The sequence below is a fragment of the Melopsittacus undulatus genome, chromosome 6 (genome assembly GCF_012275295.1).
Source record: "Melopsittacus undulatus isolate bMelUnd1 chromosome 6, bMelUnd1.mat.Z, whole genome shotgun sequence".
Classification (NCBI taxonomy): domain Eukaryota; kingdom Metazoa; phylum Chordata; class Aves; order Psittaciformes; family Psittaculidae; genus Melopsittacus; species Melopsittacus undulatus.
In genome coordinates, this window is record NC_047532.1 from 73114679 (window position 1) to 73132341 (window position 17663).

At 54.0% G+C, this 17663-nt stretch overlaps 1 protein-coding gene across 1 annotated transcript in view; it reads left to right on the top strand.

Annotated features, from left to right (window-relative positions):
* MID2 (midline 2) overlaps nucleotides 1–17663 on the top strand; it is a 64828-nt gene that overhangs the window by 15435 nt on the left and 31730 nt on the right. The window contains exon 2 of the mRNA XM_005143576.3: nucleotides 3331–4052. Coding sequence (XP_005143633.1) covers nucleotides 3387–4052 — 666 coding nt within the window. The 5' untranslated portion in view covers nucleotides 3331–3386. The remainder of the gene's footprint in view (nucleotides 1–3330; nucleotides 4053–17663) is intronic.

Sequence of the window (17663 nt, forward strand, 5' to 3'; positions counted from 1 at the left end):
ATGGCTGTTGGTTTTAAACACAGATATGAGTTGCGTTGATTTTCAGTATCTGAGCTCTGTGGCATGGGGTGAGTGGGTGAGCAGCAGCATCTGGTACCAGAGTCCGTAGGGAGACCACAAGCAGAAAGAGCAGGAGGAATTTTGGGCTGCCTGAAGGTGGTCAAAGGCATCAGGGGGAATTTCGGGCTGGCTGACCCTGTCCTTGGGTGATGTGTGCCCGGATGTCCCTTCCCAGGGTAGTCAGGATGATGATGTGAGCAGCATCCCCTCCTGCTGGTCTTCTCTGCTTTTCCTGGTGGTGAACCTCTGCATCACTCACGATGTGCCTCTGAGCTTGAGGTTGCAATGAAGCACATTTGGCTTTGATCTTGTAAAAGCAGTAACTGGGGAGAGGCAGTAGGAGAACCTTTGTATTGAATGACCCTTGGCAGGGTTTGCTAAGGATGCCCTGTGCGCCCCTGGGGTTCCCCACACTCGTGCTGCTCCTAGTCTGCATGTGGGGCTTAGAGCCTCTCAAGTGAGCTGTGACTGTCGCTTTGCCTGTGGGCTGAGAGGTGAGAGTGTGGAGGGATGGAACAGCATGTGGGGTGGTATGTGTGACACCCATGGTGAGGTGTGTGACACCCATGGTGAGGTGTGTGACACCCTTGGCGAGGTGTGTGACACTCGTTGGTCTGTGTCTGTTTGACACCCATGGGGAGGTGTCTGTGACACCCATAGGGATGTGTGTATGACACCCATGGGGAGGTGTGTGACACCCGTGGGCCTCTGTATTTGACACCTGTGGGTCTGTGTTGTGATACCCACAGGGCTGTGTTTGTGACACCCACAGGGAGGTGTGTGACACCTGTGGGTCTGTGTGTGTGACACCCTTAGGGATGTGTGTGTGACACCTGTAGGTCTGTGTAGGGAAGGCAGGTCACAGTGATGCAGACCTCCAGCAGCATGTTGCCCACTGGCAACCACATAAAGCTGGTCATTGCTGCCATTTGTGCCAAGCTCAAGCACCCCGTGGGTGCACTGGAAGGATGCTGCTTGTCTCTGTGTGTTGTGCAGTGGGAGAGATCCCGCCATGGTGTTTCCAGAGCAGAATTTGGGTTTGTAATGTTAGTGCTGTGTTAAACCAACAGCACTCGCAGTCACAGTCCTGCCTGGCTGCTGGGGACGTGGCCAGGGCTGCCAGACCTATGGGCACAAGCAACATGCGGGGCTGTTTGTAGCCCATGTTAATGTTATATAGTGCTTGTATTGAGGGAGTTGATGACTCTGGAGTGAGCCAGTTTTAATCTAATCAGCTATTCCTCGTGCCATGTCAATCCTGGACATCAAAGGGAACATCAAAGTGGGAGGCATGAAAGGCTTCTGCGGCAGCACAGGCTGTGTCGCCCAGGTGCAGGAGCTGCTGCTCCAGCTGCTTCTGGAGGCTCCACTCAGCTGCGTCGCATCTGGGCGGTGCTGTCCCAGGAAGGAAAACAAGTTTCCCACAGGAGTGGCCCTGGGGAGCTATGCAAAAGCCTGGTTAAACGTTTTGCATCTGTCCCTGTCCCTGGAAGCAGCAAGGCCAGGTGAGAGTGCACGGGAGTGCTTTGTGGGGACAGGCCCAGCAAGGAGCAGCAGTGTCTAAGGTTTAAAGCACAAGCACCAGGAGGAAGTGTGCACGGGCTGCCTGGTGCTGCGGTGCTGATGGGGGGGTCGTGGCTGTGCGGTGGGAGCTCCTGGTCCTGCAGCAGGGCAGGGATGGCTGCTGCAGCCAGTGCAAGTGCTTCCGCTTTCCCATAGCTGAGATGGGCTCTGAGGCTTGGGAAAGGCACCAGGGGCTGCAGGGAGGAAGCCCTTGGGAACCTTCACGCTCTGCTGCTTCTGTGGACGCAGCTGCTCTTCACTGTGTCTCTTGGGGGGAAGGCGGGAGTGAAATATGTGTATCTACATAAATATGTGCAAGGCTCACTCAGGCAGGCCCTGATAAGGCTGCTGCAGGATTACCATATCTAAATATCCAATTGCTTAATTTTATAAGCCTCTCGAGCTGGCGCAGGGAAGAGCTCAAGATCTCCTCCAGGCACTGGTGAATCCCATGCCAGGCGGCTGGGAGGAGATGCTGTGATAGAGAGGGCGGGCACGGGCAGGTCCCGGCAGGGCACCCCAGGGATGCACCAAACCCAGGTGCTGGCACAAACTGGCGCTGGGCAGGGTTGGCCAGTCCCTGCCATGGCTGGGGTTACTGCTGGCACCATGTACTGGTGGGGCTGGAACCAGCCCTGGAGCACGTGTGGGCATCGCTCAAGGCTCTGGAGCTGCTTGGTGGGAGGTGCTGGATCATAGGATACCTGCCGGTGGTGGGACCCACCGGTCCTGCAGTGGGCTGCAGAGGGGCTGTCAGTAACATGGGGCTGTCGGTGTGTGCCCCTGTGCCCACTGCGGGCATGTCCTGCAGCCGGGATGGGGAGGGAGCTCAGTGACTGCTGGGTGCATGGAGGACACAGAGCTTGGGAGCATGTGGGGACGAGGGCCAGCTCTCAGGATGCAGTGTGGAGCTCTGCAAACCAGAGCTTGGGAGCAGTGTGACAGCGGGTCCGGTGACTGCAGGGAGCCCGTTTCCAGCCTCAAGCAGAGGGAGTGATCTAAAATTGGAGCATGTTTGCCTCCCGCTGGAATTGGTTCAGGCATCCCTGGCTGTCGCTGGGGTGCAGCGGAGGACAGTGGAGGTGGGACTCTGCGGGCTGTAATTTCCCTGCTCCTCCTTCCCAGCCCTGCTCCAGCAGGCGGCACAGCACCTGGGGACGGTGCGTTGGAGCTCCCATCCCGCTTTGCTCAGTTTCCAGGACAAAATTCATGTTTTTCCCTCCACCAGAAGGAGATGGAACCATGCGGCTGCTGGAGGGGACAGCTGGAGCTGTATCTTTGCTGTGCAGCATAGCTTTTCCACACAGAAGCCAGCACAGTCCCTCCGCTCCTGCCTCGTGCTTGCAAGAAGAAACAAGAAATCATGTGGTTTCTGCTGGGTTTGGCTCCAGCCTTGCTGTCCAAATCCTCTTCTCAGCCGGGCTAAAGGGTGATGGGAAGCAGCTTCCCACTGCCCCTTGTCCCGAGCATCTCTCCTGCCCTGTAGCACCCCCAGGCGCTGTTCTGAGCCAGTGGCTTGGCTCGGGTGGGTGGTACCACAACGTGTCACCACGACTATGGGCTTGTGTGAGCCTGGCTGGGCTGTGTGACAGCATCGGGGGGCAGAGAGCATCGGGGTGCTGCAGAGGCGACGTGTCCAACATCCCCCAGCTGCCTGTTTCTGCCCAGGAGAACCTCTGTCTGATACCTCTGCTCTTATCTCTGCAGGTACCAGCCCACCTTCCCTGCTTTCTGATGCTGAACCCAGATCGTTTTAACTAAAGATGGAAACACTGGAGTCAGAATTAACCTGCCCAATCTGCCTGGAGTTGTTTGAGGACCCCCTCTTGCTGCCGTGTGCCCACAGCCTCTGCTTCAGCTGCGCCCACCGCATCTTGGTGTCCAGCTGCTCTTCCAGCGAGTCCATTGAACCCCTCTCTGCCTTCCAGTGCCCCACGTGCCGCTATGTCATCTCCCTCAACCACCGGGGCCTGGAGGGCCTCAAGAGGAATGTGACCCTGCAGAACATCATTGACCGCTTCCAGAAGGCATCCTTGAGCGGGCCCAACTCCCCCAGCGAGAGCCGCCGCGAGCGGACGTACCACAACAGCCCAACCATGTCGGTGGCCAGCGAGAGGATCGCCTGCCAGTTCTGTGAGCAGGACCCGCCACGGGACGCAGTGAAGACCTGCATCACCTGCGAGGTGTCCTACTGCGACCGCTGCCTACGTGCCACGCATCCCAACAAGAAGCCCTTCACCAGCCACCGGCTGGTGGAGCCTGTGCCCGATGCCCACTTCCGAGGGCTCACGTGCCTGGAGCACGAGAACGAGAAGGTGAACATGTACTGTGTTGCTGACGACCAGCTCATCTGTGCCTTATGCAAACTGGTGGGGCGCCACCGGGACCACCAAGTGGCGTCCCTCAGCGATCGCTTCGAGAAGCTGAAGGTAAGGATCTGGCGAGGTGTCAGGGGCCTGGTGGTGGCTGCCGATGATGCTTGGAGCAGGGGCTGGCTCCAGCAGCACCAGCACTTCTTGTTTACAACAAACAACTAGAGATGCACAGGGTGCAGCTGGTGGGATCCTCTGGGACCCCAGTAGCAGGACTCTGAGCTGGGTCTTATTTGCGCAGTTAGAGCAAAGGCTTTGCTGGTTTGTTTTCCTCCCGGTGCGTGTGTGCCAAGCCCCGGCACCAGCCCTTCTCCCCAGTGTCACTGGTTCTCGGTGGCTTTGCCCCAGGAGCGTGGCTTTGCCCTGTCCTAGGAGAGCTGAGGTGGAGAGAGGTGGCATTGGGGACCCACCAGCATGATCCCCTCAGGCAGCTATGCTGGGGCTGTGCCTGTACAGTCTTCTCAAAGGATGGGAGCAGGATGTGGGCATTTCCTTTGGGCTGCTGTGCGGGGGAACCCTTCTGCTTTACCCATGCCTGATCACTGTGCCCTAAGGAGTGCTTTGGAGAGCACTGTTGTGCCCTCCTCAAGCAGGTTGTCCAAGCTGCTCCACTGTGCTAGGAGAGGGCTGGGCACCAGGAGCCCTGCGGATGGATGGGCTGGGAGCAGCCCTTCAGAGGAGGACTTGGGGGTGCTGGTATGAGAACAGGATATCAGCAGCCACACATGCTCGTGGGAGACTGCTGGGGATTTGGAGGCTGCTGAGGACCCCGTTGTCCCACTGCCTTTGCCTCCTTTCCACCTGTTTCCTGCCAGGAGCAGTCCTCCCATTGCACAATGATCCATTGCAGAAGCCTGTTCTCCACCACAGCTCTGATTTCCTCCTGGCTGGAGTGGCAGGAACAGGCAATCGTCCTGCCCCTCCACTTGCAGCACATATCGATCCGGGCAGAGCTGCTGTTCTGCTGCTCCTCAGGTAGGAGAGAGCAAACTCCCAAGGATCCCTCCGGAGTACTTTGAAACTTCATTCCTATGCCGTGGCTGTGCTGAATGTGTTGTGAACCTGGGTGGGTGAGGTTTGACCTATATACAGGCAGAAATCCCTCTCCATCCCCCCTGCATTCTGCATGAGTCTGCAAAATGCTTTTAATTTCCTTTCTATCTGATAGTAAGAAAATACATAGCTGGTCCCATATGGCACCAGGCTTGGTGTGGCTGCCACTGTGGCAGCAGTCCTATCCCCGTTATAACTCTGCTCATGTGCTTCCAGCTGCTGCTTCCTTGGTCCTTTCTCCCCTAATGTTTTGGGCTTGTTCAGACCCAAAAGCACTTTTCCTGGCTCTTGTCTTGGTAATGTTTTCAGTGAGATCGAGCTGTTTGCTCCTGTGGGTTTTATGGGCAGAAGCAATTCTTCTGTCCCTCTAGCCAAAATACAGAAACCTCTAGTTTTCTGTGTGCAGACCAGATTGTTCTATCACAAAGCAATACCTGGAAAGAAACCCTCCACAGTGCCCAGCTTCCCACTGGTTCCACTCCTGCCCTTCTCCATACTCCCAAGCCTGACAGCCATGCCTGATGCTAAGGCTGATACAGGGGTACCGCTGGGAGGATGGTAGGTGCTGTGGGATGTTCTGGGCTTTGTTCCCGCCTGTGTGGGATCTGTGTCCCAGTGGGGCTGCCCCATGGCACAGAGGCTGCTGTGTGCCTGCAGAGGAGCCTGTGCTGGTTGCTATTTGCTCTCAGGCCTCCCCGTGCCTCTCACCTTTGCATGTGCCTTGCCGTGCTTCCTGGTGCATGTAGCTGTGCCAGCAGCCCCATCCCTAGTCCAGGACATTCTTTTTCCATGAGGAAATGTCTCAATTAGCAAATTGGGAACCTTAGAGAAAAACGAGTGAGGATGTTTGTGCACAGCAAAACCTGGGGGAGAAACTGAACCCTTTCAATCCATTCCCTCTGAGCTGCCTGTGTCAGCCAACCAGGCAGAGCCAACGGGAAGCACAGACCTCTGCCAGCCTCAAGCGCGGCTGCAGCCAGCCCAATTCTGCAGGGTGCCAGAATACCACGTTTTTCCCTTTTTAAATAACAGCCTTAAAAGCGGTTTTGGCCATGGAGGGAGTTCTCCTCTGCCAGCAGCTTTCTTCCTCTGCTGTTAACCCAGGCTGGGAGCAGGGAGCGGGTGGCTGCAGTGCCTTGGGTCTGCAGGGATGGCTTTCTCCTGGTCCTGGTTGCTCCACAGGATGGTGGTTATGTGTCTGTAACCCCTGCCTCCAGCTGTGTGTCCATTGGGCTTGCTCTGGGTGGCTGTTTTCCTACTGCTCCCCCCCCAACTGCAGCACTTGCATGGGATCAATGCTGAGCTCTACCAGCAGAGCCAATATTTGCATTAGTGCTTTGTGTTGTCTTCCTCGTGCAGCCTCAGTCTGTAGCTCTGACCACAAACCTGGCAGCAGTGAAATCCTTGCAAGCGCCTGACATACTTGAGACTATTAAACTTGAGGGTGGTGGGATGCTGCTGGCCGGAACTGCAGCTGATGGAGCTGGTGCTGCCCCGTGGCTCTGCACCTCCCTTCTGTCTCTGAGCTGTTGGTGGTGGAGCTGCTGTTAATGCTGTTAATGGAGTAGCTCCCGAGAAGCCGTGCTGTGCTGTACTGGGGCCATGAGCCCTGGGCTGCGTCTGCTCTTCAGCTCCAGCTTTGATCCTGTAGCTCAAGGGAGCTGGAAGCACCTTTCAGCTTGGGCGTTTTGATGGAAAATTTGGTTTTGAAGCAAATAGCTTCTTTCTATCAAAGGGCCATGCTTCCCATGACTATCTGTGTTGAGAAATTCCACATACACGCCCCTATTTAGGAGAGCTAAACCTCTTGTGTCTAAATCATAAACCGCCTCCCAGTGCTCCCCTTACCCTCTGAGCTGGTTTTCCATCAGACACCCCCAGAGTGTGCCTGTGGCCTGCCTTTCCCACAGAGGCTGTGCAGCAATCTGCCCATAGCACATTATACACCTCAAGGTGCTTTGGGAGCCATCCCTAATCCCTTCAGCATGTTATGGCTTTTTATTTTGTGCATTTTCATCTCTGCTTGTTTCTGTTGTAAAGAAGCGAGTGGTTTTCCTGGCCTGTGCTAAGTCCAAGTTGTGAATGGGGCTGAGGCTTGGGACCTCCCTGCAGGTGTCACATCTTGCCCATTCCCTTGGGATAAAGGAGTTCTTGTTTGGGTTATGCTGCTGTTCACCAGCACATGATTCTGCAGCCGGCCCCTCCACAAAGCAGCTCCATTGCCGTGTGCTCCCCCTCGGACATCAGCCCACCAGCTCCAGCAGCTGCTGGCAGGAATGCTGCAGGCACCAAGGATGCTGATGGTGCAGAGGAGCTGCAGTTGTTTCCAACCTTGGCCATCCAACACTTGGATTTGCTGTGGCAAAAACATCCACCTCTTTTGAAGATGGACAGGGAGGGCCTTCCCGTTTCCACCTCCTTTACTGGGACTTGCAGCCCTGGTGCTTGAGATGAGAGATGTGAATTTGAGGGACCATGTGGATGCCAGGCGGGGCACGCTGGAGGTCGAAGCACCAGCATCACCTGTGTGCATCACCAGCATCACCTGGGATGGATGCAGCAGCACCATGTATCCCTGGGAAGGCTCCTCACCAAGGGTTGTCAGCTACACGAAGGAAGGGAACAACAGCTCTTTGGGTAGGAAAGTGCTTTGTGACAGAGGTGCTGTTCCCCAGAGCTGCTGCTATGTGAGCCTGGCTGTGGGTGCTCAAAGTCCACCAGGATTTTGGTGCTTGTTCTCCTTCCTGGTGTCTTTGGGAAGCGTCAGGATGTTTAGCACAGTCAGTGGCAAGGAACATCTGTCAGCTGGGTTCACAGGCTGAAATCCACATTAAAGATCAAATTAAAAACGTATGGAGATTAAAAGCAAAACTAATGGCTTGACCTAGATAAAGCGTGTGCGGGGACATGGTGCTCTATGTGCTGGTCGCTGCAGTTGTAAATACAGATGCTGGAAGCTCAGAGCTCTCTGAGCACTGCCCTGGCCCTGCTTCCACTGTGCCAGGCACCAGGAATGCCGCAGGGATGCCCTGTGAGGAGGAGATGGCAGCAAAAAGAGCTGGGACCATCTCCTCTGTCCAGGACTTGCAGTGGGGGGTGGTTTCCAGAGAAAGCTCTTTGCTTTAATGACTCGCTGCTCTCTGCTTCTCCATCTGCTCCATTCCCTTTGTGGAAACAGGATAAGGGCCAGCTCAGAGGAGGCTTTTCCTTTGCTGTTGTGGAGGCTTCTGTTGATTGACAGGTTGTAAATGCCAAAAAAGAAGGGAAAGATGTGTTTTGCAACACTTACATCTACTCTTTGCTGAAGGAAGAGCAATAAGCTGAGTGGAAAGCCCGGTGTCTGTGACGCTGCCTCCAGCAGGTTTGTGTGAGTGGGACTCGGATTCAGGGACAACCCAGAACTCCGAGTGCCAGACATGCAGGAAGCCGGTAGTTACTGCAAGGCTCTGGAGAGAGTGGAGGGGTAGAAAGATGAGGAAAAGCCCTCCCTTCCTGCTGCAGTGTAGGACTTCTTCACCCTGGGAGTCGTGAACGGGTTCTCACTTGCACTGTGTGAGTCACTGAGATTGCTGCTTAATTTATAATGTACTGTGCTGCTGCCACAGGGCTAAACTGACTTTCCAGACGTATCTGTACGCATTTCACCACGCAAAGAAGGGTTAGCTGAGAACAGGGGTTACAACTGCAGCTACTGTTACTCCTACACACAGTGCAGGGCTGCACCAGCAGCGGTACAGTGGCTCTGTAACAGCCAGACACGTCCATGCTTCCCTCTGGACCCGCTTAAGGAGAGGATGTGACTCCACCTGAGCTTGCCCCATCCCAGGCTCATGGTGGTGGGAGCCAGGACTCTGTCATTGCTCTAGGGACACTGGTGGGGTGGCCCATGGTCGCCTGCGGGTGCTGCAGTCCCAGGGGTGCTGCAGAGGGGCTGTGAGACCCCCTGATGCAGCCCTGTCTGACTTCAGGCTCCTTGTGGTAGCTGTGGGGCCGGTGCAGGTGAGTTCATCACTTGCGGCTGTGCCAGAAGGCTGGGTGTCCACAGAATGAGTTGCTGCAGCCACGGGGTTGCGAGGGGGCTGCAGCACAGCTCCTGCAATCGATGAATGTCCTGGGACAGGCAGAGCCCCTGCTTCCCCTGCCAGCCTCCTCAGCAGCCTCTTCTGCATTCTGTGCATGAGCCCAGGCATCATCTCCACTCCCCAGCAAGCTCCTGAGGCTTTCCAGCACTGGCTTTTCTCCTAAGCCAGGTAGACAGTGTGTGGTGGGGGAAAACACTGTGTTTTTATGGTTATTTCAGATCGAGTTTGTCACCTAGTGACTGGTTACGTGATCTCTCTGAGCAGGGGAGACCTGTGCCCCAAAACAGGGTCCCCAGCCCAGCATTATCCTCCCCATTGTTCTGTTTGCAGTGGCAACCAAGCACCTTGCAGAGCAGCCAGCACTTACCTGATGTTGAGCATGGGTAAAAGGGCATCTCACTTCATCCCTGCTGCAGATAAAGGCCACTGGTCCCCTGCCAGGACCCCTCTGGCAGGTCACAGGTGCCTTTTGTGTGCTGTGTGGTGGGTGCTGGTCATTGCTGTGGGGTGGGTGCTGAGATCGCAACCAGTGCAGGACCCCTCATTGGAAAGCTGAAAGGCCCTGGAAGGTCCATCACATCTGCACGAGCCCAAGGCGCCAGATTCCCTCCCAGAAACCTGCTATTAAGAGAGGGTTCAGGTTTTCATCTTGATTATCAAACTGCACTATTGTGGCTTGTGAGACATCAACCTGAGCCCCGTGCTGGCAAGGTGCATCTCTTGCTTTTTCAGACACCACGTTCACATCCAGGGTGCTTTCATTGTTACTATCTCCAGAGCACCTTTAGCTGGAAAATGAAAGTGCAAAGCTGTGCAGAAATCACTCAGCGACACGGTGGCTGGGATAAGGCTGAAGGATTAATCTCCAGCCTTTGCCCGGAACTGAGTCTGTTCTGGAAGAGGCATGATGGTAAATAGATGGAGTCATTTTGAAATAACTTTAGAAAAGTGGTGCCACCTTCCTGTACTGCACCCCCTCCGAATGCTGCAGTTTCCATGACCCTGTAGATAAGCAGGGCTGGGAATGCAGGATTCCCCTCTGAGAGCTTTTCTTTGGGGTGAACGAGGCACAGAATGTGCCTGGTTCTGGGAGGGACGGGAGGTGGTTTTGGCAGAAGCTGTTGCACCAGCAAATTAAAAATGAAAAACTCGTGAGTGCAGCAGCTCCCGGGCACTGGGGTTCAGCCCTTGTTTAACTCCGAGCCGATGGTTGACTATTATGCAGTGATTTAGCTGGGTGGGAATAATATGTGTAGAGGTGCTGCCTGTGCCTCCTGCCAGCACCAGAGGCAGGAGGCAATGGCATCATGGGGCAGGATGGGAAGGGAGATGCAGGCACTGGAGGTCCACAGTGTCATGCTCAAAGGGGCTGATGGAAGAGCTTCGTGTATTGTGAGGGAAGGAGCTTCCTCCCTGCAGCAAGAAACTGGGCTCATGGCCCTTTGTGAAGGTTTTTTTGCTTGTTTACTAGGCCTTGGGGCCTATAGGGTGCCAAGAAAATGAATGATGAGAAGAAAGCAGTCCCTGGCTCCCACTTCCTTGGAGGGTGATCTGTCCCTGGGCTTCAGGAGAAGGGAGACATGAGAATGAGAAGAAGACCATTGATCAGCAGCATGTGTCCTGCTGGGACCGGGGCTCTGGGTGCTGGTGCCTCTGTCTCCTGGACCTCTGTCTGGTGGCCTCAGTCAAGTGCTGAGTTTAGGAGATGCTGCCTGTTGGTTGTGCCCATGAATCTCACTCAGAGTGCTGCTTTGCATGGCTGTTGTGTGCTGGGTGCTGCAGACCTGCAGTAACAGCTTCGAGCACTGCAGGAAATGAGGTATTGAACATCTGCAGAGCTCTGCTGTGGCTTTTACTGGGCTCCTCTGCGGCTGGGGTGTCCCTCACACGGCTCCTGCCTGAGGGACGGGTTTAGCAGTTGAGTTTTCAGTGCTATTTCTGGAGACGGGGGAAAATTTGAGTCTCAACACAGCTTTCCAGCGTAAACAAACGCATGCCAGGCCTTGAGCCATGGCCCAGCACTTCTTCAAGCCAGTTTGTGTTCCCATCAAACCTGAGCTTTGTTCTCCTCACCCCACATCATGTGGTTTAACAGAGGGTTTTCCCCCTGTCTTTAAACAGGCTTGTTAGCAATGCAGCTGCTTTTGTGGTGTGGTTTGCTTCAGAGCATCTCTCTGGGTGCCCCAGATCTCTGTTATCTTTTGCAGCTTCTGAATTACCATTTACTCCCGATTCTTCTCTCCATGTGCTCCTGCTGCTTCTCTGCAGCATCAGCTCTCTCTGAGATGGAAAACTCACCCCTGGCTCACAGTTTCCTCCCCAGAACAGGTACTTGTGTTTCCTGAAACAACTGCAAGCTGTTTCCTTTGCAGTGCTTCTGTTCCCTGGTCTTACTGAGGGCATGAGCTGAACTCTAGGTCTGTTGGTTCTACATGAACAGACTTTTAAATGAATAAAACCAGATAAAGGATTATTTTTTATTTATTTATTTAAATAAATACCTGCAGTCCAGTGCCCAGATCAGGGGCCCTTGCACAAGAGCTACACAGAGCCACGGAGATGCTGCGAGGGCTGGAGCAGCTCTGCTCTGGAGCTGGGCTGAGAGAGCTGGGCTGGGGCAGCCTGGAGAAGTGAAAGCTTCTTAAGGGAACACCTTAGAGCAGCTCCAGTGCCTGAAGCGGCTACAGGAAACCTGGAGAGGGGCTTTGGACAAGGGCCTGTAGGGACAGGCCAAGGGGAATGGCTTTAACCTGCCAGAACAGGGGAGACTGAGATGAGCTCTTAGGCAGAAGCTCTTCCCTGTGAGGGTGCTGAGGCGCTGGCACAGGGTGCCCAGAGAAGCTGTGGCTGCCCCATCCCTGGCAGTGTTCAAGGCCAGGTTGGACACAGGGGCTTGGAGGAAGCTGCTCTAGTGGAAGGTGTCCCTGCCTGTGGCAGGGGTTGGAGCTGGATGAGCTTTAAGGTCCCTTCACCCCAAACCAGGCCATGACTCTGTGGTTCTATGAAGTCAAGCTATGGTGGGCAGCCTCACTGGGAAGGGGAGAGGGCTCTGGGCACATGTCCTGCATCCCCCTGCTGCCAGCACCCAAAGCCTGCACTCTCCCAAGCAGCCTCTTTGCCACAAGATGAATATTCCTGCCCCGAGTAGCTGTTGTTTAATATTCCGTGTATCTGGCGCGATGGGTGCAATGAATATTCAGGAGTGTGAATTAGCATAGCTCGGTTAATTGTGCTCCCTGAGCTTGCAGCTATTCGTGGTGCGTACTCTTGCCTGGAAAACAAGAGCAGCAGTTCAGTATCTCCAAGTAATTTGGAAGGTTGGTTGCATGTACCAGGGCAAGCATCATCTGAATTTGTTAGCAGGCTCAAAGTCATGCTCTGAGATGCTGAATATTGCTATTATTATCACATTAGACCCTTAAATAGGCTTACAGGTGTCATTAAGTGATTTTACCATGACAGATGACATGCTTTTAAAAAACCCCACTTTGAATGTCATAGAATCATCCTCTTTGTGTGGTTTATTGTGCCCTTTTATAGAAATCCATGTACAGTAGCAGCACCTTGGCTGACAAAATTCTTCCTGGATTGGGAGTAGAAGTGGATCTTGCGGCCTCAAGATGACGACTATGTGGGGTGACCTGTGCTGCTCTTCCCCCTAGTGTGTCGCAGCTCCTGCTTTGAGATTTCTTCTCAGTGTGCTGGCTCTGGAGAGACCATCCTGCTTCTGGAAGGGGCACGTTATCTGCTGTGGAGCGGAGTGCATCCCACAGAGCTGGCAGGCTCTGGCTCCTGGCGGGTGATGTGACTGTGCCCTTGACCTTAAAGCTCTTTTCCAGCCTAAATAATTCCCTGCATGGCTGGTAAATCAGCCCACTTTGCTTTGATCTTTATCTGGAAACAGGTATGTCTGTGGTGAGGAAAGCAGAGGTGTGTCCCCAAAACCTCCTGAGCTGCTTACAGATGAAATAGTTCTTGCACCTGGAATAATTTCTGGGAGCTGGGTGGTCCATGGGAGCCATATCTGCAGCATCTGCAAAGCCCTGTCCTCACAGGTGATAGTTCTCCTGACCTGCCTTTCTCTTGTGATGGGGCTCTGGCTGTGCACAGCAGGGTGAAGGCTGCCCTCAGGTGCTTGGCATGTCTGAGCTGGGGAGCTGATGTGCTGATTTTGGGGTGTAAATCAGTGTCCTCATCTTTGCTGCGTGGAGCAAAATGGTCTTAGGTGTGAAAAGCAGAGATTTCTGGTTATCTGCCTCTCTAAGGTGCAGATTAGGCATCTCTTCTGCTCCTGCAGTTCCCTTCCTTCTGTTCAGTTGATTTGGGAATGTGTTTTCTCTTTGATGGGAACCTGCCCCTGAGGGGGATCTCTAGTGTTGTCACTTGCAAGCTGCTCCACGTGGCTCTGATCCCATCACCCTTGTACAAGTAGTGCTTCACTGCATGAGCTCTAGAGAAAGATCCCAGCAGGGAGAGACCAGAGTAGCCAAGACCAGGATGGAGCTTGAGGTGGCTGGCATGCTCCTCCATGGGATACTTTTCCCACCTGTGGAAGCAATGGGATTATCCACCTGCATCATGCTGCCTTCTCCCAGTGCAGCCCTTTCAGAGCTGGTCAGAGCACAGCTGCCTGAGAGCATAGGAGTTGTCTGAGAGCTTCTATGGGCTCTGATCCAAACAGTGCCTGGGCCAGCAACCTGCTCATCCTCCACAGCCAGTATCCCACCCTGCAGGGATGGGAAGCATGTGGATGGAGGAAGCTCACATGGCTGCGCCTTGGCCAGCAGCCGCCCGGCAGGGAAGGGGTTCCTGGTGCTGCCCCTGCCAAAGCCCAATCTGGTTGTGAGGGGCTGGGGTTTGGGCCTTCCAGCTTCCAGAGTCAGTGTGATGAGCAGCTGGGTCCCCATGGGGCTGCTGACAGAGCAGGGGAGCTGCCAGCCCCTCCCAGCCCTCGTAGGCACCTCTGGACTATGGGCTGAGCTCAGACAAATAATGTGCAGAACGGTGTGTGTGGTGCAGGATGTACCAAGGCAATAAACCCAGATCCTTCCCTTGATTCCCAAAAGGGCTTTTGGGAAGCAGACATCCGGCTTCCAAGGGGGAATATGCAGGGGTTGTCTTCCAGCTCATGCTCTTTGGCTTTGTTTATTTTTATGGTGATTGGAAAATCCAGGTCACAAGGCAAAAGGCCCTGATGGATCCACCCACAGCAGCTCCATGGCCTAGCAGTCAGCTCATGCTTGTGGCAGAGAGATCCATAAAAACCCAGCCTGTGATGTAAAACGTTAAAAAAAGGCAAAAAGCCCTTTTGTGGCCTCCTAGGGAGGGAATTGTGTCCTGCCTGAAGGTCTTGCCTTACAGCAGAGAAGGAGCTGTTTCCAAGAGCAGTGGCTTGAGGGTAGTGGGTCTGCAGCTAACAGAATGGGAAGCCTCTTTCTGAAGTATATTTGTGATGGTTTGTCTCAAAACAACTTACCCTGGGTACTTCTGTACTGCTCCAGATGGAGTCCTTCCCAACAGCTCCTGTGGGGAGCTGTTTGTTACTGACATTGGGTGGAGGTCTGTGCATTTATTGGGTGCAAGGGTTTAAAGCTGGATATTCTCTGATGGCTCTGCAGGTATAAAACTGGGTTAGGGTCTTGGGGAGCATTGATCCCCCTGGTGATGCCTGGGGAATACTGGTGGTTTATGAGAGGAATCACTCACTAAAGCCATGAGAGTTTAAGTCTGAATTTCTTCCCAGGAACACACAGCTCCTGACAGAAACGCCTTTTGACCAGAGGCTCCTTATACATGGAGCCTTGGTAGCCACCCAGGCAGGCTGGAGATGGGAAGGTGCTCAGTGTGGTGGGGAAAGGAGCCTGGGCTGGCACTACACAGCTTAGGAACGCTGGCACATGAATGTGCTGATCTTGTTTTGAGTGTGCAAGGTGAGGAGAGATGCAGAAGGTTATTTATGCACCTGAGAGGCAGAGATGGGTGGCAGGAAATGTGTGATGGGTTTCATGGCATTCTCCTCCCAGATGCTCTCCAGTGCTGGCATGGGGACTGTGATGGGTGATGTTCTCCAGAGGCAGGAGACACAGCTGTGGTTGCTGCAGTTGCTGGGCCATGGGTTCTGCTTCTAGAGAAGGGATTTGTCCTTCCTGACTCCTTGAGCACTGCTGGAGCTGTGCCCTGGGCAGTGGCCTCTTCCCAAGCTCTGCTGATGCTGTCGGCACTTCCTTCAGTGAGATCAAGATCTGTTGCAAGAAATACCTTTCCTGGGACACCTCTGTCAGCTCTTATACACCCCTTCTGTGTGTGGAGGCTCTGAGAGCTGCAAGATGCAGGCAAGCCATGATGACCAGAGTTTGGCTGCCTGGTCTTCTGGGGCCTCAGAGCAGCACATCCCATTGGGAATATCCTCATCCTCCCCATCAGGGTGGGCACATGGGCATTGCTGGGAACCTGTGCGACCCATGCTAATGCAAATGTGCATTGGTTGCTTGGGACTGGAGCAGTGCTCACAGGAATCCCATTGTCTGTCCCTTGGGCTGATGCTTCCATTGGTGACAAAGAACTGGTTATTTATTTGTCAGTCTTCACCTCTAGTTTTGGCTTTCCTTAGACACGTCTCCCATGCTGCACATGGAGGGTCTGCTCCCAGGCTGCCACGGTCAGGATGCAGCACAGAGCCACAGTGCCACTCTGGCATGGCCAGGCAGGATGTGTCTTTCTGGTGATGGGGCCATCATGCCCGATGAGCATTCCTAGCCAGCAGCAGTCACAGGGGATGTGCAGGGGTTGTGTGTCCACTTGGGGAATATTCATGTTAAAGTTTAGGGTTGGGAGGAAGCTGAAGGAAGGTGGCACAGCCGCAGGCAGGTCCCAGGGCCTTGTCCTCATCAGGGATGCCCTTGGCACCCATGCTGCTGCAGTGCCCCTCCATTGGGAGTCCTGTGTGGGATTAGCTCAAACCCTTCTGCACCATCCCTTTCCACTTAATCTAATGCTGCTTGATTCTTAAAGCTGTGATTTTAGTTTGACAGTGTTCCTTGTCAGTCCCAGCAGGAAATATGTTAGGGACCAGTTGGGAAACAGAGGGGAAAGAAAATTACCAGAAGGTTTTTTCACATCTTTGATCTATCACATTTTTTTATTTATTTATTATTAGCAGCAAGTGCAGCGAGAGGCTCAGCATCCTCCTGCAATCTGTTTGCTGCTCTCTGGGTACTGGCAGATGACACCAGCTGGGCTGGCAAAAAAAACCCTCTGAAGAAAGCAGACTCCGGAGCCCACATTAGCAATTAAACACAGTGCTCGCTCAGTTCCAGAGCTTAATCCATCTTCCCCTTTTCCCCTTTCATTTTGATCTGAGTCCAGGTGTGAGGATTCACGGGGCTCTGACTGGGCAGGTGCTGAGGTGGCTTGTATATAACCCAGGCAGGGTTAATGAAGGTGACGCATGAGGGCTGTGGTGCTGCTGTGCTTGAAAGGGAAGGAGCGTGGTGGCCAAAGACAGGGGCTCAGACCCCTGATTTGGGAAGCGGACACGTGGGCTCTTGCAGAGCTGGTGGGTGATGGAACCAAAAATGTTTGCTTCTGCTCATGGTGGGGCTGGCTCAGCTCTCCTATGGGTCCTGATGTGTGGAGTGATGGTTGATTGCTGCTGTGATGGAGCACAAGGTGGAGGATGCTTTTGGGTCACACCTCTGAGCATGCGGTTTCGATATGCTGAATTTGTACCACTTGCCAAGAGGGATTTCAGTTGGAGCATCTCTGTGCTTCCCAGGAGGGATTTGCTGGAGGATACACATGCCTGGGGAGCAGTGGGCTCAATTCTCACTTGGGAGCCCAGATCTTCTCCTGGGCCAGTCCTTCCAACAAGCTGTTGAGGTGACCCATTTTGGCATGTTGAAACTACCTTCCTCTCATCTCCCTGCTGTGTTGCAGCTCTCATTTCTGTGTTTTATCCTTAGCTGCAGGGTTTGAATGAGTCCTGGAGCCTGCTGGTAACGGCAGCCCCCGGTGAGGTGTTGCTCTCATTGAGCACATCATGGGATAAATCATCTCATAAATCACAGATGAAAGCAGCTTCTCTGTGCTCGGTGGTGTCCCCACAAAGAAAGCCGCATGATTTTAATACAGCAGTGTGGACAAAGCCCCTTTTGTATTGGACCAGAGTCTTGGGAAAGGAGGCTGAAAGCTGATGTGGGAACCACTCCTTTTCCCACCTATCTTCCCCCTATCCCCTTTGGAAGGCACTTGACAGCATGAGGGTAGGAGTGGGCTATTGGCAGCCTCCCTTGATGCCAGTGGCAAGGGCCAGGCTGGGGTGCTTTTCCCTAACCCTAACCCTAACCCTTTCCTCCCAGCTGGAGGGGTTGGAAGGGAATAGGAGGATGCTTTGGTGCAGAGCTGTGTCACCACTGGGCTTGACCACACTGGCAGCAGGACAGTGTGGGGTTTTCATGTGAACATACCCTTGTTTCTCAAAACATAGCACAGTATCCTGCCCAGAGCAGTGCAGTTGTGATCCAGGCCTAGAGCC